The 22,956-nt window shown below is 31.8% G+C and overlaps 2 protein-coding genes across 2 annotated transcripts in view; one reads left to right on the forward strand and one right to left on the reverse strand.

Moving 5' to 3' along the window:
- Nucleotides 1–22,956, forward strand: part of LOC137926194 (venom protease-like) — a 289,572-nt gene that overhangs the window by 15,769 nt on the left and 250,847 nt on the right. The window lies entirely within an intron of this gene.
- On the reverse strand, nucleotides 2,898–4,821 carry LOC137926342 (zinc finger protein OZF-like). Its single transcript, XM_068769946.1, has 3 exons — nucleotides 4,699–4,821; nucleotides 3,967–4,059; nucleotides 2,898–3,415 (listed from the first exon to the last, which is right to left on the reverse strand). Exons 2-3 carry the CDS (start codon nucleotides 4,047–4,049, stop codon nucleotides 2,926–2,928), a joined length of 573 nt encoding a protein of 190 aa, XP_068626047.1. The 5' UTR covers nucleotides 4,050–4,059; nucleotides 4,699–4,821; the 3' UTR covers nucleotides 2,898–2,925.

A 22,956-nucleotide genomic window follows, 5' to 3' on the forward strand; every position in this document is an offset into this window, starting at 1 on the left:
ACTAATATTAAAAAAAAATTTCCAGTTTATGGTGAACTAATATTAAAAAAAATCTTTTCTAGTTTATAGTGGACTAAAATTGAAAAAATCTTTTCTAGTTTATGGTGGACTGATATTAAAAAAAAACTATTCTAGTTTATAGTGGACTAAAATAAAAAAAAAATCTTATTATAGCATTCAAGAGTTAGTCGATCTAAATATGTGAAACTTGATTTGTTATCTCATTTACATAATCGATAATATAATGCAACTAATAAACTTTGGCAGACTCTTATCAACAGATTAGCATACAGAGCCGGTGGTAGCTTAACTAGATAGTAATATATATACACCAATACCTCACTTTGTGTCGTGGTTACGTTCCAAAAAAACACGACGCAAATTGAAACGCCGCAAAGTGAATTAAGATTTTCTATAGCAAACCATGTAAAGATCGAAGATAGGTTCCAGGGTCACGACAATACTACTTTTTAAAAAGGAAATTGAACAAAGTAAACATTTAAAAAACAACAATAATATAACTGTGCCAATAAATAAATTAGAATAATATTTACCTTTTTTGTAACCAGAAACAACACGTAAAAATTTATAAAAATTTATTATTCTCTTTTTAAAAAACCACAACACACTACATTACACTACACACTACGTAATTGAAACTGAACTATTAAAATTAGCAAAACAAAGTGAAAATAATACTGTGTTCATATTGCGTTGATTTTTAGTTAGAAAGTTTTGATGGCATGGCGCTATTAGAAACAAGTGTTGCCATCTTTTGAAAAATAAAAAATAAAAAAAGACTCGAATCCAAAACAACGCAACCTCTAAAATCTATCGACGCGCAGTGAAAATTAGTACTAATTAAGCAGCGACGCAACTTCGAAAAAAACGCAAAACGAAACGACGCAAAGCGAGGTATTGGTGTACATATATATATATATATATATATATATACTTAGCATCCACACACTGCCATTTTATTGTTCCGTTACATTATGAATAATAAATAAAAACCTATATATACATATATATTTGATGTAAATAAAAACGAATGCTTTAAAAAAATATTTATTTAGCTTAGTACACTAAGACTTAAGTAAATAATAACCTGATGATATTTTATTTTAAGTTTTATGTTAATTACAGCCAAATAAGATTTTGGAGGCCACGGAACATGGGATGTCCTATCCACCTTGTGGATAGGCCTTGTCAAGTTCGAAAGACGAATGCAGGCCACTTCCGACGTCTGGAAGCAGGAATGATGATGACGATTGTCTAATATTATATGCCAGGCACAATGCCTTGCCCCCCTCAAAAATATATATAGACGATATACCATATCACCACGCCAGGCAAGCTGGTTGGCGATCGCATGGTGCTATGGTACGCAGAAGACGGTGCTGCACATCCTCTGGAAACTTTAATGTAGGCAACACCAATCTCATACAGACAACGTAACAAAGTGTGAATGAATGATTGTATCTAATACTTATTACTCTGCTTTGTATTTTTTTTTTTCACAAAAACCTTTCACAAGATTTAACAGTTTAATTAATAAATAAAAGAATCCATGATTTTAGTTCTATTCTTGTCAAGTTGTCTTCAATTAAGCGATGCGAAACGATAGCGCGAGTCAATCGACTACCAGCGCCATCTATCGGCGGCGTCCGAAGTAACGTAATTTGCAGAATTAACCGCTGTTAATGTATACAGGATGATTAGTTACAGGTGTATAAGTTTTAATAGGGTGAATGTATAGATACTTTGCTATCAATTATTGTATGATATACCCTATCTAAATAACAATGGTTTCTGGAATAATATAATAATGGCAATATAGTAAGAAAAAGCGTATTCAAAATTCGTATTATTACACATTAAAAATTAAAAGTTATTTACCTGTCGCAATACAATAGAAAAAAACTAAATTAATGTAACATATTTAGATGTGACCACTTTATGCGAAAAAAAATTGAGTAAAAGCGCTGAGGGTTTTAGATCTATATCTAATCATACTGTATGTAAGCGTTTTTATAATTTTAAATTTTTTAATTAAAATAGATTCGTTAATTGCAACCTAGACCATTTTTATCAAAGTGTAGAAGTTTCTAGAAATTTTTTTATCAATATTGCCATTAGCATACCATGCACCACCTTCATCATATCCCTTCATCACGTTTGATGATCTGTTTTAATCCCAAAGCCTTCATTCTAGTAGTGTAACCAGGAATCTTATTTCTTGGCGACTCACTCTAGATGGCGCAAGGTGTATTTAATATCACGGTATCGTTTTAAATCTGCATATAGGCAAGCTTATACAAATATTGATTTGTTTTACCCCTTCCAAAATTTTAGTCGATCAAGTCAAGGTTATAAATCTCGGATGCCCTTTTGATTAGGAATACTAAACAGGTATAGACTTATGGAGATTTTTACCAATTTATCATTATGATGAATTTAAAGTACCAAACAAAGAAGTTGGTGAGGTTAAAAACTAAAGAGACAACAAAGATGCAATACATCAAACATCATCTGTGATGGTAGATGTGGAAATTAGTTCCTTCGCACTTGACATCTTCATCACTGTAAGTACATATGCTGGAACCAATGCCCAAGACATTGTTGAGACTGAAGTATGAAGATGATACAAAAATAAACATCTGTCTGAACAGAACAGCTGTGTTGTCAAGCAATTTTAAACTCTGGTTGCCGGTATTGAGAAGAAAGATGTGGTAGAGATATATACCCCTTTCATGGAATAAGTCCCTATCTCAATTATACAATCTATACCAAAGTACCAGTTTTAATAACGGAACACATTTTAGAACTTCACAAAATTCATGAACTTCAATTGCTATTACTGAGGGTACTCCGATAAATTCACGTTCACAGTCACTTTTACATTGTTAGACTTTAACAATATATTCATATAACACGTCCCATTATTTCTCCACCAGACTTCTTCTCCTTATCGTGTCTCTTCGTATGCTGCACCAGTTTACTCCTGGTTAAAAACCTTTTGCTACACACAACACACTGATGTGGCTTGTCTCCGATGTGCATTTTGAAGTGCATGACCAAATTGTTCTTCTGGGTAAAACTCTTCGAGCATATCTCGCACTGATGAGGTTTGATACCCTTATGGATTTTCTCATGTCGATCCAGGTCTGCCTTCCTATAGAATGCTGCTCCACATTGCAGGCAGTTGAAGTTTTTGATGCCTTTGTGGGAGAGTATGTGGATGCTGAGGTGTCCCAGCTGGGTATAAGTCTTCCCACAGGAGGTGCACATGTATGGTCGCTCACCACTGTGTGTGCGCTGATGTTTTTTCAACTCATGTCCGGTTTGAAATGTCTTCTCGCATTGATCACAAGGTATTGGTTCTTTTCTGGTTACCGTTCTTTTGCGTTTCTTTCTGAAAAGAATTTTGGTTATCTAATTTATAATAGTCCAGTCTTATCAGTGCAATGATAAAGAAATCTTTCTTCAATATTTTTTTCTCATATAACTGGATTAGTTAATAATAAAATTAGGGACTTCTCCGAGGTTACCAGACATCATTGTTAAGATGTGCAAACTAGATAGCGCATAAAACAGGAGGTCGCTGGGGTCTTATGTATAGCAAAGGATCCCCTCTGACAAGGTGGAAAGAAGACCTTATTCTGGTCAGAAAATTCTGGATCCATTCTGTTCGTTCTCTTCCATTGCTGAACAAAGGATGTTCAGCAATGGAAGTTCTATGGCTGAAATTATGAAGATGATGAACAATATTATTAGGTGTTGTCGAATTAAGATGGGTAGTCCAAACTATGCAATTAAATCAGTTAAATGTAAACATATCCTAATATAATTATCACTAACATTAGTTGCTTGATAAATATATGCATTTTTTATATTAACTCGGTAATGAAAACATAATGAAGATTTTGACTAAAAACCTGTAACGATATCTTTGTTTCAACTCACTTCTCTGGTTCCTTTGCGTCTTCATCAGATATCTCTATCACTTCACATTTGATCATAACTTCCTCCACTGCTGTTTCAGACATTTTGATGTCGCTGAAAGGAACAAATCTTTGTACATTGTTTTTGAACAAATCTTTATACACTCATATATATATATATATATATATATATATATATATATATATATATATATATATATACATATATATATATATATATATATATATATATATATATGAGTGTATAACCTAGAAAAATAACATGGCCACACCCCTCTCTTTCCCCACACTACTCCCCAATACAGGAGACGATTACTAAGGGTTTATATATATACATTTATATATGTATATATATAATAGTCACTCTCTTAAGTTAAATTCACACAACTACATTTATAACAAGTTTTTATTTCTAATCAACAATATATTCACCTTCGTTATCAACAACCTTTTGCTATCTAGTATACAAATTTTCAATGCCAGAGTGCTAAATATCAATTGGTATTTCTGTAAAATATGACAAAAGAAATGTCATTACTTTCCGGTCCCCTTAATGTGTGTGTGTATATATATATATATATATACATATATACATACATACATATATATAAATATATTCTGCATCACCTAGGGTCTCCGGAGACTACAGTGTCTACAAGATATTAAGTCCTATGGTGAACACAATACAAGAAAATAGTTACTAAATAAATAAATATAAAATAACATTTTTTACCTTATATTCTATATATATTTCTTATCTTCTATCAGCTACATCTTCTGGAAATTATTAGGTGGAGCTCAATATATATAGAATGCACTCTCAAATATGATTTTAACAAGTTTATTTCATATGTTGCCTCAATAAATTTATAAAAATCTGAAAATTAAAATTAATCATTATTAAAACAATTTTTTTAACCCTTTTAGTGACAGGAAGCACCATTGCGCTGCCCTCAGAAATGACAGCTTAGCCATAGCACTTCTTTTCACGCTTCACTTTTGGTGCGTGCAAGTTTTGGAAAAAAAGTAGCGTTTAATAAATATAAAACTTATGTATGTATTTTATCAGCGTAAATACAATAATAAGAAAGTGACCAGTTATGTTCAGCTGTGGAGATATAATCCAATAGCGGAAATGATTAGTCAAGAAATATGATGTTACATAGTTGATACATACTGTACTGTGATCAAAAAGTCATTTAAGATTCTTAGATATTAGGAAGACAGGTAAATTTTTATTGCCAAGTGTATATTTCTCAAAGGTTGTATTATCTTCTAGCTCAGTTCAAACCCATTTTGAAGGATGTTTTGTTTCTCAAACACATCAAGCCTTAATTGCTATCAAAATAACTGATTTTTTTTGGAAAAAAGCTTGGCAATGTGTGACTTCTGGATATTCAGCAAACTCAAAAGGTAAATGCTGGGATGCTGCTTTGACGTGATTGATTAGATAAAAACTTATACTGAAGAAAGACTATTCCAACTCTAGAAAAAATGTTGGCAAAATTGCATATAATTGAACAATAAAATTGATTTGGAAGAATGAATAAAGAATTTACATTTTATGAACATATCAACAAAATATATTATTATTAATTAAAACTAGGTTCTTTAAATTATTTTATTTGGTTAATTAAATAAAGGTATTTGTTCATGATAATACAAACAGTAGGAATGTGAAAAATAAGTAATTGTTATGGGCAGCTGTGTAGAGCTACAATACACTCTATGTAATGTCTGTTGAACACCTCATTTTAAATGAAGAAAGTTGATTAAACAAAAATTTGTAAAAATAATACTAGGAAGCTTGGGAATAAATTGTTTTTGTATTTAGATTATTTGTTATTTGTGGTCATTATTGACCATAAAAAACTCCACCACAAAGACCTGTCTAAGTTTGATCTTGGCTCTTTTCAAATCAGGGTGCATTTGGCACCATCGTAGTTTATAACTTGCAAGGTGCTATTATTTAGTCGCTCAATTTTAATCTAGTTTCTATTGAATTGTGTACATCAATCTTTTCATAACATACACAACTATAATGATAATAAAAATATATGAAAAGAGCGTTTTTACCTCCTTGTATTCTCGACATAACAAACCGGCAAAACATGTTTAATATTACTTTTTGCATTCCGACTTTGATACTTAAATGACCTTGAAAGTTGAGAATAAATCTGACTCCTACAAAGAATTTGGGCTTGGTTTTAAAGATCGGCAAAAAATATTATCATTACTTACCATGCAAGTTTAAACTTCGCAAGACTGTCTTATCTACTAACCTTATTACAATTTTAACTAAATTTGTTATATAATTGTATTATTAAAATAGTTTGTTATTGTTTTATAATATATTCAAGTGTATACAACGATAATAAAAAATATTCTTTTTTTTCTATGTTTGTAAATGCATCCTGTTTTGTTTTTAACAATGACAGATAACATTTGTCTTTTTTATATTTCCATAATATCAAAGTGTTAGACATCGTGGGGCCAATCCGTTGTCAAATTTTCTACTGTCACTAAAATGTTTTTTATTACAATAAATAAGTAGATCTTTATTTGACAAAAATTAATTCAACAATGAAAACTTAATTTTTTTTAATTCTTGAATTAGCTAAATCTCTAAAATATTTCAGACTCAAACCTTTTTCTACTCTACTTGATTGTTAGAACCTGCAAACATGAAAAATTACTTAAATAAAACTAATTCTTTAATATTAACAACCAAAGTAATTAAAAAAACATTTTTCATCATATTTTTTTATTAACGTATTATGTATATAACATATATATAATCAATTAAATCATCCTATTTAAGAATGTGTTTACAATTAATTACGTAATAAATACAGTACTTACCATGTGTATCTAGCAAATGTTAATATGATTAATTAACTTATGTTTTAATTTAATTTGTACTTGGACACTAGCTCACTAATTATCTTTGCACCACCTTGAGTTCATTAATAAAATATACCTAAATACATTAAGTCCGACATAACACATATTGTAAAAATGTTAAAATAAAGAAATAAAATTTACATTTGATAAATTTTATTCGAAGGGATAATTTTAGTAGTTAATAAAAAAAAACAATGAATTGTATGGGCTAAATGCAAAACCTTAATTTCTAGCTGTTATTCAAAATCAGGCCGCTCCGGAAATGGGGAGATTGGGTTATTTCCAGCTGTGGAGGTCCTGCAGCTGAAAAGTTGACAATGATGACTGTTTTAGAATAATTTAATCAGAATTCTACTATTAAAAACAACCTCGCCTTGAATAAAAATATATTTAAATTTACAAAATAAATGGCATATCGTACATGCAGTGAATATCAACGAAATCTTTATTTATACATAACTTACTATTTGGGTTGTTAAAATGCTTAATTGACAAAATAGTAAAATGTTTTAAGTAAAAATCCACCAAAATGTTTCAATATCAAAAGTGTTTTGTTAAGTTAGTTCACTCTGTGTTTGGCACTAATTGGTGTAACATTACACCTGAGGATGCATCGTGGAGGGGTGAAACACATGTTGAGTGAATTAACGGTGGCCGTTGTGTAGTTCGCATTGTTTGCCGCATACGCATTTATCAGCGGGCTGGCGGGCGGTGCACTTTGTTGCACGACTACCATTGCATGTGCGGAAGTGGCTAAATATTGGTCCTTTTCTTACTTAGTTTTAGAGAGTTTTTAATGGAAAACAATTTTAATGAAACTAACGTAGGAGGGCCAATATGACGTAACGAAACCTCCAAATGAATGTATAAAATAGTATAGTTACAATTTTTTAACGAAATTGCACAAGCAAGTAGTAATTGGAGGTCTTGGATCATAGATATTTTACGCTCGACACATATGACATTCGATGTTTTTGTTTATGGTTTCTTTGAGAAATACTATTCGTATTTTTTCTGTATCGTTGAACATGTTTGCTATGCAACTTTACCTAACTCATGGCTGACATACCTGGTTCCTAATCTTAAATTACTACTTAAAACAGATTCGCCTCCTAGCGTGGCGTGGCGTGCCGCTCTACTGAGAGCGTGTGGGACTTTGTAGGTGGCTTGTTTGGTTGGTCTCCTTGGTTTTCTTTAGGAGGATCTCTTTTGGAGATATCTTGGCTTATGTGGGATTATTACCTGCTAAAACTCTTAGCTATCGTCCTCTATATTGAGGAGTAAGGTGGGGTAAGGTATATATATGTATATATATATATATATATATATATATATATATATATATATATATATATATATATATATTTAATATAAAATGTCCATTTCACAATGTTAGTTACCGTACTCCTCCGAAACGGCTTGACCGATTTTTACCAAATTTTATATGCGTATTAAGTAGGTCTGAGAATCGGCTACTATCTATTTTCTATACCCCTAAGTGATAAAGGTTGTTAACACTTAAAAAAATTTTTAATTTTTTTTTAATTATTTATGATACAGCATACAAAAATACATACAACCCTAAATTTTCACCGTTCTACGATCAACCCTTATTTTTTATTGTATATCACATTTCAGAATATTGTATTGATTTAAACATAGCCTACATATTCGAAACGTTGTAAGGACCATTTAGATGCTTTTAGTTGAAAGATATCTCGATCCACATAGAAAGAATTTCCGCGGATACATTCATGTCGAAAAGTTAGTAATGTACATGTACAATTATTTTATGATTTAATTTTACATAAATTGAATATGGAATACCGAAATATTTTTTATTGTGGCAATGATTATTATCTGTGCCATATTTATTTGTTATAAAAAAAAGAAATCGATATAAGAATTGACTTTATATGCAATTATAATTAAAATCTATAAATTATAATTCATTTGAAGAACGTTTACGTATTATTCCATTTGATTCTTTAATACTTTTAAACAGTTTATGCTTCGTGTTTTTTCGGTTGTCATTTAAAAAAAAATTCGAAATTGTATTTTTTTTAAGTTTATGTATTTTTTATAAGTAAACAATAACGTTTTCTTGATGGCCTGTCAATGGCGATGTAATATGCAATATATATTTATTTTGTAATTTTAAATTTAGAAGAATAAAAACTTTTAAAAATTAAAAAGAAATGTAAGGCTCACGTCAGTGGAGTTCTTCAAAAGTACAATCGCTAACATTATTTTAATGATACATTTTGATGACATAGTTTTAATACTTCAATGCATATTGATGAAAAACTGCAACATACCACTTATACGTAAAATGAGTACTACACTTAGTAATGATTGTAGTGTTTGTTGTGTGTGTCAAAGTAAATGCATAGTGTAGTATAATTGTAACATAGGGCTTTTTAATAAATAATAGTATAATTTTTTTATATATATGTATTTTCTTTCTATTTTTCTTTACATTTTAGTTTACTTATCTGAAAGAGATATATATTCTTAGAAATATAAATAAAAGTCATGCATTTAAGGGTAAGTACAACACAGTATCTGAGAAACTTATATTTCGACGTATTTCAGGAGATACTAACCCTTAACAGACAAAATTTTCAGATGTAAAATCAGACAATATGGAGTAGGGATAAGCGCCGTGAAAAACAAACAAGACACCGATAGTTTATGAATAGAAGATATAAGTTAGGAAATAGTTTAAAATACAGTGAACACTGTGACACAAAAACGCAAACAAAAAAAAGCTTAAATTTTGATTGTAAAAAGCCATGGACGCTGTCTGTACAATATAGAAAACATGTTTGAAAAATAAATAAATCACATATAAATATTTAATGGAATCAGGCGTTATTTTGCGGAAGTCCATCCTAAGTAAGAAAAGGACCAGTATATAGTCACTTCCGCACATGCAATGGAAGTCGTGCAACACAGTCTGTGTTTGGCACTAATCGGTGTAACATAACTCCTGAAGATGCCCCGTGGAGGGGTGAAACACGTGTTGAGTGATTTGGTGGTGGCGGTTGTGTGATTCGCATTGTTTGCCGCATGCGCAATTATCAGCGGGCTGGCGGGCGGTGCACTTTGTTGCACGACTACCACTGAATGTTTGGAAGTGGCTAAATACTGGTACTTTTCTTACACATATATATTGTTTCAGATAATGTTATTAAATAATCTATTTAATTTTATTATTAAATACAAAGTTTAATTAATATCTAAACCGTTATGTATCCGACTGTACTCGGCTTCGTTCCACTCACCACAGAGTATGTATGCATAGAGACGTCACATTAATGTATTAGTAAACAGTCAGTTGGTTTTTCTGTCTGTGTCATATTTTATTCAAAATTATATTTGTAATTAGAGAGAGATTAAAGAGTAGTGCAAAGTATTTAATATACCTGGTATTTTAAAGGTTAAGTCGCATATCTATCTAAATAATATCTAAAAAAAACCTTTGATATTAAGATACAAGAGGCGGTGTTATCGCTCGAGGCGATCTCTACCAGACAACCTTTGGATGGAGATGAGAGACATGAAGAAGAGGGCAGCTTAGGGTGTAAATTATAAGAAAAAAATTTAAAATACATTACACATTTCAGAGTTTAATACACCTTTACAGACATACACATAAACGTACTATATATATATATATAACTTATAGATATCTTCGACGGAAGTCTATACCTTACAGTGGGCGTGAGTTAAAAGTATGACAACAAAAGAGAATTATAAAAAAATAAATTTGCAACTACATATGTTATATTACCTAATATAAGACAATAAATGCTTGCAAATATATGATGTCATGTACTAAATATATTTAATAATCTTATATAATAAAAAATATTTTAGATAAATAACTTCAAGACCTGTATATATATATATATAGTTTGTCCGCAAAAACATTCAAAATAATTTAAAAAACAGTGGTTCAGCGGAAGAGCACTGACACTTGCGATCGTATTTCCCGGGTTCGATTCCTGAAATCTTATATAACTCACACTTTGTGCATTAATTACATAGGATTGTCAATCACAAAGAAGTTTCCAGAGGATGTACAGTAGTATCCTCTGCGTACCATAATACCACACGATCGCCAATTCTGCCAAGTATGGCGATTATGGTACATCCCTCATAGATATCTTTAGGAGATGATAATACTTTGCAGTAGGCGTTTATTGGCTGAAGCGACGAAACATCTCATATATCTATATAAATAACTAAAATACAATTTTAATGTACAATCTAAGATGGGACAAGGATTCTATTTTTAATTTAATAGTGTTTTACAGTTATTTCTTATGTTTTATTTTACTACTCCTATACATCAACTCTCTCTTTTCCACAATTTGCGCAGTATCAGATACAAATTTTCCATATTTAAACGATTTTTGTCTTCTTTGTATATCCCCTTATTTTTTTACTTATTACATTTTAAATTTTTTATACTGTATTATATTAATATATTGAAGATGTTAAATAATTTATAAATTAAATAATTGAATTATAAAAAAACATTTCAGGTATATTACTCTGTACCAAAATGTGATTAGTAGTCGAACGGAAGCTTTGACGAAAGATTTTTAACATTTTTATTGAAAAACTTCGACTCGCGTTAAAATTGGTGTACGTTTTCATAATACATTATCGATATCTTGTTATTATAACAACATTTAACTATAAACATGTTAATAATACGTATTTTATATAAAAATCATATTCATCATCGACGTCGACGTCCACAGCTGGACTTGCTTCGCCCAAATACTTTTCTTATCTGTCCACTTTGTTTTTTTTACGGCTTCCATTTTTCAGGTACTGTCATACTTCCATCTTGGATGGACGGGCTATTTTTTTACAAAATTATATATTTAAAATAATATTTTTATTTTCTCATCTTTTACACGTCTCAATGACACACGTTCTTTCTTCTTTTATGTATTACAAATTTTTCGACTTCTGCTGCAACTCAACTCATGCGGTACATTCACAGAGAGAGCTTTTACAAGGCACCCGACCATTTTTTATCCACGAAGGCAGCACGCATATGACCTTCTTCAAAGAACATCGCCTAGTACAGTGATTCCCAAAGTAGTCTATATCGGCCCCTAGGAGTCTATGACAAACTGCAAGGGGTCTACGTCAGCGAAAAAAAATTTGGGGGTCCATGAAATGAAAATATGGGTCCATGATAGTGGATCTCTACAAATACACTGATAGTACCTATTTACTTACATCATACTATCTTATTATATCAAAACATTTACTTTATTTATAAAAGTATCTATGAATTGTAAAGGAAATCTGGCCTAGTATATGATCTACTGTTAACACATAAAACATTGAACGGAAAACAAATCTCTTTTGGGAACCTTTCAGAGGTAACACCAATACCTCTCTTTGCGTCGTTTCGTTTTGCGTGTTTTTTCGAAGTTGCGTCGCTGCTTAATTAGTACTAATTTTCACTGCGCGTCGTTAGATTTTCGAGCTTGCGTTGTTTTGAGTTCGTGTCTTTTATTTTTTTTTATTTTTTTTTTTCTAAAAGATGGCAACACTTTTGTTTCTAATTGCGCCAGGCCATCAAAACTCGGGGATTCCCTTTCTAACTAAAAAAATAAAAATCATCGCAATTTTCATACAGTATTATTTTCACTTTGTTTTGCTAATTTTAGAGTTCAGTTTCAATTACGAAGTGTGTTGTGCTTTTTTTAAAAAAGAATAATAAATTTATAAATTTTTACGTGTTGTTTCTAGTTACAAAACAGGTAAATATTGTTCCAATTTATTTATTGGCAGAGTTATATTATTTTAGTTTTTTAAATGTTTACTTTGTTCGATTTTCTTTTTAAAAAGTTGTATTTTCGTGACCCTGGAACCTTTCTTCGTGTAGTGAGGTATTGGTGTATTTATTTTTTTTCATTTCTGTTTTATTCTGTATACTTTACATTTTATTTGCCTTAATCTTGCCTTATCTTAATTTCTTATTTTATTTCATAATCCTATATTACAATTTTGTCATCTGTTACATTATTATTTTCTCCTTATGATTTCTCCTATGACTTTTCCATTGATTTTTAAAAAGGTGCATCCATATTCTGATTGGACGTCATACGCTCGTGTATCAGTCCGAGGTCATCAGAATAAGGATCCAGCGGGTATCTGTTCTGTTCTCTTGTGACTTTCGCACTGCCACTACAACTTACTAATTCTCTGGTCTATATTCATGTAACATTTATTCCTTTACGGTGTTTCTAATTCCGAATAAGATTTTATAGAGATATCCCGGGCATATTTATCATTGATAACCTATAAATATATTGCCAGCTGTTCTGAGTTTGGAGGAATTCGCTATCGTTCCGAAGTCCAGATGGGGAAGAGGATGGAAGATGGCAGGATCGTTCCTCTCATAGGCGATGACAAATGTCATCTTATATTACTAGAATTCTCCAAAAAAGTAGTGCAATATACAATAGAAAAGAAGACCCGGAAGTAAGTCAAAAAGGGTCAAACAACATCCCAAGTGAGATATGAATAAAACAATATAAGTTTAGTAGAATTGTATAATAATAAAACTAGAAATATAAACTGCAATAAATAGTTAAATGTAAATAAAATCTAAAAATTGACTCAAAACCGTGATAATATAGTAAACTCTAGTCTAAGAACGAAAATGCATGGGAGACCATATGAATGTGAACAAAGACAGATAAAGGAGAAAGTGAAAAATCAAAATTAAATAAGAATATACATATATAAAATAAGTAGAAAATTTCCATGTAAACAAAGCCTAAACGTATAACCATTTTTGGATTAATCAAAATAAAAAAAACATGATTGGTGGAGGCTTTTTCGAGGTTTCCGCTAAGCAATAAAATCTCGGATGTATTTTTAAGTATATATCAGGGGTGGTCAAACTGCGGCTCTTTGAACGATTATTTTTGTCTTCGATTGATTGTCGAATTATTTAAATATTCACATTCATATAACCCACGTCAGCTGCTGGGAAATCGAAACAAATTACTGGCGTGAACAATTATTATTATTATTGCACCGCAACATTAGCGAAATACAAACACCGATCGTAATTAACTAACCGGCGTCTTAAGTATTGTTAGGAGTGCTGTCATATACGCGTGCATATATCTAACTTCAATGCACATGTTTTGTACTTTTGTTTAAATAATTTCAATAAATATGATTATTGTAAAATAACATTGTTTTTCATGTTTTATCGTATTCAATTGCGGCTCGCAAGAAATTACAAATTTCATAAAATGACTCGCACTATCAGAGATTGGGCACCCCTGATATATACATTGATATATTATATCACTAATTTTCATATTATATGTATGTAATTCGCAATTTCTGTATTTTAATGTTATTTAAGGTTTTTATTAATTAACATAACCTTTTTACTGTTTTTGACTATTTTCCAACTACTATTTCGTTAAATGCGTTAAAAGATGTCTGTATAAAAAAAATATTAGGTTTCCAAATACAAAATAAATAATAAACAGAAATGCCTACTTTGGTGTCGTTAAAAAGCATGGAAATGAGACACCGGAATATTTATTTGAATCACGTCTCGTCGCCTACAGCTCGGGTAAACTTTGTTTCATATAAAAAGGCATCGCAACGGGATCTCTGCCATTCCCGAGTCAGCCCTCACCCGGCGGCCATCTTGAGACAGCTGTCACATTTCGTACGTTCCGTTTCGCCGCAGAAAAAATGTTGAAAATCACAGCCATCGTTTCATTGGTGCTTATTGGTAAATATAAAATATATATTATTTATTTATTTATATGTTATTGATATAATACGATAAATCAAAAATATCATAATTGAGTAATTAATATACATGTACTTTTAAATCGCCAATTATTTTAAATGCTATAAATAGGTGTGTAAAGTCAATCATGTAAATGATTCAACAAACCATGTTCTACGCATTTATATCGACTGAAAACATTATAAAATAAGATTTATTAAATATAATTTTAATATTAGTTTTAACAATAATAAAAGGAATGTCCAAGATATCTCGTGGAACTTTATTATGTATACGTACATTCAGACCTACGAATGATTTGTTAACTTTATTTTTATATGTATAATCAATGTATAAATATGTATGTATATTTATCATTTATACACCCCTGGTTATGTGTTATTTCAAGCGTTATTGATTGACTGGTAGAGAACGCATATAAAACATTAAATCCGTTATATGTATAAAGAGAATGTATATATATAGATGTATATAAACATTTATCATAAATTTATCGTACATTTTGTAGTTTTGGAGATAGTGAAAGATAAATTTGTCGTAGCAACCTGTTCTCAGGCACATTGTAGGCGACATAAGGAAGAGTTTACCATCTGAGGACATCAGCTCAGGTATTGCCTGGTTTATTCCTCCATTACATGGGTTGGGTACAGTTTCGCCAAATGTTTGGCTGAATTCACGTATGAGGTGTATATGTCGAATATAAGTATTTTTAAGAAGTTTTTGTTAAATAACGTTTACTATAAGAACTATATGGAGATGTCAGATATTTAGATCGATCTTGCGCGGCCAGCATAACAAGTATATATATATATATATATATATATATATATATATATATATGTATTTATATAAGCAATTCTTACGTAAAATATACACTGTAAAGAGTTTCTTTGAGTTTCTTAGAGTTTCTTTTGTTTGAAGACGGACTTTGAAAATGATATGTTCTTCTCCAAGATCGATGTTAATTAATTTTAAATATATTAAAAATATATATAAGCCCTCAGAGATTTTTTGCAAGTTCTCTTTAGATATGATAGAAAAATTATCTTGTTTATAACATACAATGGTTCTCAGGCCGTCAGGGTAGAACTCCGTACCAGATTCATAACGTGATGCAACAGATTGAGGTGTTTTATATATATTTTCCCCTGGTTTCCCCCTATGTTGGGACAGGAAAGAATTTTACAAATCTTTTTTTCATCATTCATTTTATTAACATTCTCTTTCTTTCACCGATTCAGAAGTTACATCTAAGTGCTAGGTGTACTTAAAGGTTCTGGTAATCTACTTCTGCTACCTCCAGGTAATCTTCTAGCAGCTGGGCTGTCATGTGACTCCTGCGGAAGCGAATGCGCGGCGGCGTGCGGCACCAGGCATTTCCGTTCATGCTGTTTTAACTATTTAAGAAGAAAGCGCGTACCGGAAACACTTAAGGTTGGTTTCTATTAATTCATTTTATTTACACTGCTACTGTGAACGCTATAAGTATAATATATATATATACACGGAGACCTGGGTACAAATGTTTTATTTAATGAAATCAGGCGTTATCTTGCGGAAGTCCATCCTAAGTAAGAAAAGGACCAATATTTATCCACTTCCGCACATGCAGTGGTAGTCGTGCAACAAAGTGCACCGCCCGCCAGCCCGCTGATAAATGCGTATGAGGACTCCGTGTTTGGCACTAATCGGTGTAACATAACTCCTGAAGATGTCCCGTGGAGGGGTGAGACACGTGTTGAGTGATTTGGCGGTGGCAGTTGTGTGATTCGCATTGTTTGCCGCATACGCATTTGTCAGCGGGCTGGCGGGCGGTGCACTTTGTTGCACGACTACCACTGCATGTGCGGAAGTGGCTAAATGTTGGTCCTTTTCTTACAAAAAATGTTTTCTTTGTCCGCAAGAACATACAAAATTATATAAAAAACAAAATAGATACGGTGTCAATACAAGTAATAAAAATATAATGTATATGTAAATCATTTATGTCACAATGTGTACGTATGTACAATAAAATATCTGCCACTGGAGAGATTTGAAACTAACATTAAAAACATGTTATTTAAAAATATAATAAAGAGTGTGATATACAGAAACGCGAGTAAAACAGAAAAATTCTGTAACATTCAATGTAACTATTATATCAAAGGCGCGGACAGCAATGTAAGTGAAATATAGAAAAATTAGCAATCACCCTGTATATAAAAGAATATCGCATTAATTACACCACGTATAGCTCAATAACAGCCGCATTTATATCTGTTTTAATTTATTAAATAAATATTCGTTTCGATGTCATAATAAATATGAATATTGTTTATTACGTACCAAATTTATGTTTAGTATGCTGTTAAAAAAAAAATAATGATTATGTCGTAATTAAAAAATCGAATCAGGAATGAAAATCGCAGAAGAATCAAAATCACCGACTTAGCTCGAATTACTCGTCTAAAGTGGCAGTGGGCGTGGCACATCGATGGATGTTGGGGCTGTAAGGCGTGGGCAAGCTTCCCACTAGGTGGACCGATTTACTTTAGGTCGTGGGAAATCACTGTATGCAGGCAAAGTAAGAATGGTCATCGTAGCGGTTTTTAAACGGTTTAATTTAGTTCGACCCGTACGGAATTTATTTGGATCAAAATTAGAAATTGAAATTTAAGCACCTTCCCGTTGTCAGATTGATCTGAAATTTGGTACACACATTTAATTTACACGACAATACAATATAATAAAATCAATAACATTATAAATCTAAGATGGCCGCCGATACAAAATGGCGGATTACGTATTTTTCCTTAACCCTCTCAATATGGGTATCAAATGAAAGGGCTACACTAGTAAATGACGACGATTATGTCAAAATTTAAAATTCAAGATGGACGCCGTTCTAATATGGCGGACTAGGTACATATTTTTCCACAACCACCACAATATGGATATCAAAAAACCGTTTAACTTAAAAGTTTTTTAAATGTATTTATTAAGGGAGACGTTAGCCCTGCAGTGGGCGTCCATCGGCTGAAAAGAAGAATCCTTAAACGTGAAGCCTGCTCATTTATTGACTGTTAAGTGAAACGAACTGATGATATCTGATTATCATCAATATCTACCGGCTAGTTGTGATGAAGATGTGTCAACAACCAAACGCAAAGCAAACGACCTACGTCAGAGACCTTGTTCATATTGCAGATCTCGTTATTTCTCTATTGATCTCTAGTAGACCTGGAGCCATCATATCACCGGATCATCAAGTAAATAAAAATTATTACCCAATGTGTAAGCATTGCCACCAACACCATGTTTTTTATTTTTTAAATTTGGAACTCATAACTAAAGAGAACGTATATCTATTCAGCCAGTATTCATTTCATTTCAGATCACACCTCAATACCTTCGCGATGTTAACGATGGAAGATTCCAGAAAGATCATTCACCAGTTGTGGTGGTCGAAGAAATACCCGTGCAATGGATGGAAAACATCCTGACGAACAGTTTTAAACCTTATCACCTTGATAATACAGCTCAGAAGCCTTTGGAAACTATATATGATTTGTAAAACGTATAAAATTTTTGCGATACTGTATATAACATGTAAACGATAGGGCAAAGGAATTCGTGTCATGCGGCGCGTTATTTTTTAGGAATTTTTAATCTGTAAGGCTGGACAGATGTAAAATTCTCAATAAATCACATTATATCATAGAATAATTTATTTAATTTAAGCATATGTTTATTGTATTGTTATTAAAATGTTTACTAAAATTTTGCTTTTTTTTACACCGTAAATATGGGCATATCTTGTAGAAAAATTGGAAATTCTTTAGTTTATTCATTTAGATCAGCTGTTGAGGATTGAGACTTGTGATTATAGGTCATGGGTTCAAATTTTTATATTAATTTACACGATCACCACTGCCCATAAATAAGTTTCTTTAGTATTGATAGCAACGCCCTCTATGTACAATAATACACTGTAATCGCCAACCCGCCTGCTAAGTGGGCTTCATTACACAAAGTGAACGACATATAACCTTGTAATAGACGACGGGACGCGTTAGATCAGAGTTCCCCAAACTTAGCTTCGGCGACTCTGAGGCGGACGATGGTTCGACGTGGTCCCGAACCATCGTGATAGTACCACGAGGGTTTCGGGGGTAGCGTATCCACGCATCGAAAAATAGCATCGCATCGAAAAATAGCAAGGCGCAAGGGAAGACCGCGTGGCGATCCCTGACCGGGAGATACCGCGGTCCCCCGTTTAGCGCAGAGGGCGACCACCGGGGGGGGTTTTAGTGGGCATCCCACATACCCCTGTCCTTCCCCCAGAGGCAGGGCATCTTGAATACCGGAAGATTTCCCCCACCAAAAAAAAAAAAAAAAAAAGTTCCCCAAACTTTTTGTGTCGTAGACCCCTTGCCATGTTTTTCCGTGTCGGGTAGACCCCCTACTTACCTGATATTGATTTCCTGAAAATTTCTAACTGTAGTGAAGTTTAGTGTTAAAAACTTAAAGTTAAAACACATGTTAATTTATACATTTATATATTGATTTTAAATTAAAACTACTCAAAATAAATTTTTGTATCTGTTATGTAAAATATACGTAACATGAAATAAACATAAAATAAACTATAAATGAAATAACATAAGCAATAAGTCAATATTTTTAGTGAGAAGGATGAGCCCGATGCAAATGTAAATGTTTTGATATTATAATATAGTATGATGTAAGTAAATAGGTACTATCAGTGTATATGTTGAGATCCACTGTCGTGGACCCCCATTTTCATTTCATGGAACCCCAATTTTTTTTCGCTGACGTAGACCCCTTGCAGGTTGTCATAGACCCTTAGGGGTCGATATAGACAACTTTGGGAATCACTGCGTTAGATGTATGCCGCTTCAATCGGGTCCTATTGTAAATCTATGGGAAAGTCTATGTCCAGCCGTGGACGTCCAATGGCTAAAACGATGATGATAATGACAATGTTCACTTGTATCGATATAACCTAGTATTTAATTGAATATTTCTAAATTTAAAATGAATCTACGCGAATTCCAAAGGCATCCTGGTCGTGTTACACAGTGACTAATTTTATTTAAAATTAGAATACACCAGTACATCGCTTTGCGTCGTTTTGTTTTGCGTTTTGTTTCGAAGTTGCGTCGCTGCTTAATTAGTACTAATTTTCACTGATTTTCGAGGTTGCGTTGTTTTGGGTTCGAGTCTTTATTTTTTTTTTTAAAGATGGCAACACTTATGTTTCTAATCGCGCCATGCCATCAAAACTCGGGGATTCCCTTTTTAACTAAAAATCAACGCAATTTGAATACAGTTTTATTTTCACTTTGTTTTGCTAATTTTAGAGTTCAGTTTTAATTACGTAGTGTTGTGCTTTTTTTAAAAGAGAATAACAAATTAATATAAATTTTTAAGTGTTGTTTCTGGTTACAAAATGGTAAATATTATTGTAATTTATTTATTGGCAAAGTTATGTTATTTTTGTTTTTTAAATGTTTATTTTGTTCAATTTTCTTTTATAAAAAGTAGTATTTTCGTGACCCTGGGACCTATCTTCGATCTTTACATGGTATGCTATAGAAAATCTTAATTCACTTTGCGGCGTTTCAATTTGCGTCGTGTTTTTTTCGAACGTAACCACGACGCAAAGTGAGGTATTGGTGTACAGAATAAAAGTTATGATTTAGAATTGACTGTTGTCAGTGCTGTTCAAATGGCATTTGCAGATTGTGAGGGTTCGAGAAGGTTGGATATACAAGGGGGTCTAGACTAGAAAAGCCTTGGCTTGGGCGGACACTATTACCGCTGTGGAAGGTCGCCAAGTTCCTCAGCATTCTGATGCAAGGGCACCCATGAAGGTTGAAGTTCGGTTGCTATAACCTGGCTAATGTTTAAAACCCGAAAAAAGAAAACTGTGACAAAAAAATAGAATAAGTAATAAAATAATGAAAAACAGAAATGTACTTATCCACCTAAGAGTAATAAGATGATGGAAGGAAGGCGAAGAAAGCAAGAAGGAATGAAAGAACAAATTGAAAGATATTGTGAAGGAGAAAAGGTAAGAACAAAAGAAATTGAGAAGAAAGAAAGTGAGTTAAGAATGAAAATAAAAATTTGCAAAACTTATTTATAAGCAAAGACCCTGATCCCAACTAATTCGGGGTACGAGAAACCTCCAATAGAGGGTCCATAAAAAAACCTGGCTAATGTACTGCTACCACTTTGGAAAGTGTTAGCGCTAGAAGAAGTGATGATAGAACTCCAGCCACGCTTCTATCTAGTATGATACGAGTACATATCACTACTGTTTGAGACCTTTATATACGATTTGTATTTCTTTCATGATTTGGAACTTGGGAATTGTAAAGAAGATATTAGTAATTAAACCTTTAAAGTGTTTTCCATAACGTGAGAGTTGAAAACAAAATTATTAACTAAATTGGTTATCCATAAGGCTTCGCCGGAATGCTCACATACTTTATCTACTCTATAATATTCTTTTCAATCCACTCATTCCCTCTTATCTCAAATCAAGGTTTCAATTTCTTCATGATACACATTAGAGGTCTTTGAGATCATCAGAGAATCTGGAATTAAAAATACCGATGCATTTATGGCCAGATTGTAGTATGATTTACCGCTGAATATAAGACGTGCTATACTCACTACATATTCTCAAGAAAAAGGTTAAGAACCATTTACTAGAGCTATAATTATCTATCTCCTAATTCATTCCTTTTTCTTTTTCTGTTTCTTTCTGAGGCAAGTGCGATCGAACCAATACTGATCGAAGTCAATTACTTAGATGTTTTTATTTATTATTGTATTATATTTATAATATGTATTAAACCTTATTTATTATAAGTATATATGTTATATACATATGTGTGTATGTTAAAGTATGTATGTCTATGTATGTTTATGTTCGTTTGTTTGTAAATATGTATTTTTTGTACACGTAACCTACCCATTATTAGTACTTTTTTCACCTTTTCCATACTATGGTTGTCTGTAAGAGATTGCCTTGTGTGATAAGACCGCCCATTGTACTCTTTTTTGTATATTATTGTAAAACTTATTAAATGTGTCTTAACGTGTACAATAAAGAATATTAAATAAATAAGATAAAATAAATAAAATACAAAATTTATTTATTCAACTTTGGAATATTTAACAGAACTCCTATTTATCGAAAAATTTATTATTTATTAAATTTCTTAACCTATTTTATTTTTGACTCTACCGTGTTTCATTTTGTTATATATGTGTACACTCATATCCGTGACTGTTTTAGGTTTGAGTTTATTTCTTTTTTTTATTTATCATATATTTTGGTAATCAAATTTGAATTTTGGCAATTAAATAATAAGTTATTTAATACATATATATAGCAACGGACAGAATACCGACTTATTTAAAAACAGGTGTCAGGGAATCTCTAGCTTTTAAATTAGAATTTCCAGCACAGTTTTTCGGGAAATGAATATTTATTATGAATTAATTGCGCCAGTACTGCCCCATAACATAATACCGTAAGAGAAGGATCTATTTAAATAAATAGAATATACGGGTAGAGGCGTATTACCATTTTTTAGATTTTAATAAATATGAAAAAAATCCGGATTCATTTTTAGTTATTTAGAAGATTTGATAGTAATGTGAAATAAAACTTAAATAAGCGACATCTATATTCTTGTTATTAAACTTAAAATATTATGACAGGCAATAGCAACCGAGTTCAAGCTACTCCTTAAAATGCTTGGCGACCTCTAAATCCGGTAATGACAATAATATCTACAGGCCCCAGTCGAAAATACGAAGGTACTATCAAGCTTTTTTACCTAAAACAAGGTTTTGTTTTAGATTAGCGCCATCTGTGCGCTGTAAAAGGCAACAGTGACTTTTCGCTCCTAAAAAATCTCATAACGTACACATGTGATAATTAATGAAATAAAATGGATAACTACAATCAAGGTTGAAAAAAAAAAATAATATATTCAAAAGACAATTTTAATCAATAATAATTTGTATATTCCATTAATTAGTAAGTACTAAAAGTTATTCAAAATTTGTGGCGTTCATTTGTCATCCGATTTGAAACTTTCGCTCGCCGCCATGTTTCTCCACCATATATCCAGATCCTCGGAAATAGGGTTTAGCTAGAACAAAAAAAAATAATTTTAATTTTAATATCTTAATCATTAATTCTTGTAAAATTAAAAAAGAAACTACGTAAGCCACCAA

The sequence above is a fragment of the Battus philenor genome, unplaced genomic scaffold (genome assembly GCF_028537555.1).
Source record: "Battus philenor isolate CCGP_79_NKW_IND1 unplaced genomic scaffold, ilBatPhil1.0.hap1 SCAF_29, whole genome shotgun sequence".
Lineage (NCBI taxonomy): Eukaryota > Metazoa > Arthropoda > Insecta > Lepidoptera > Papilionidae > Battus > Battus philenor.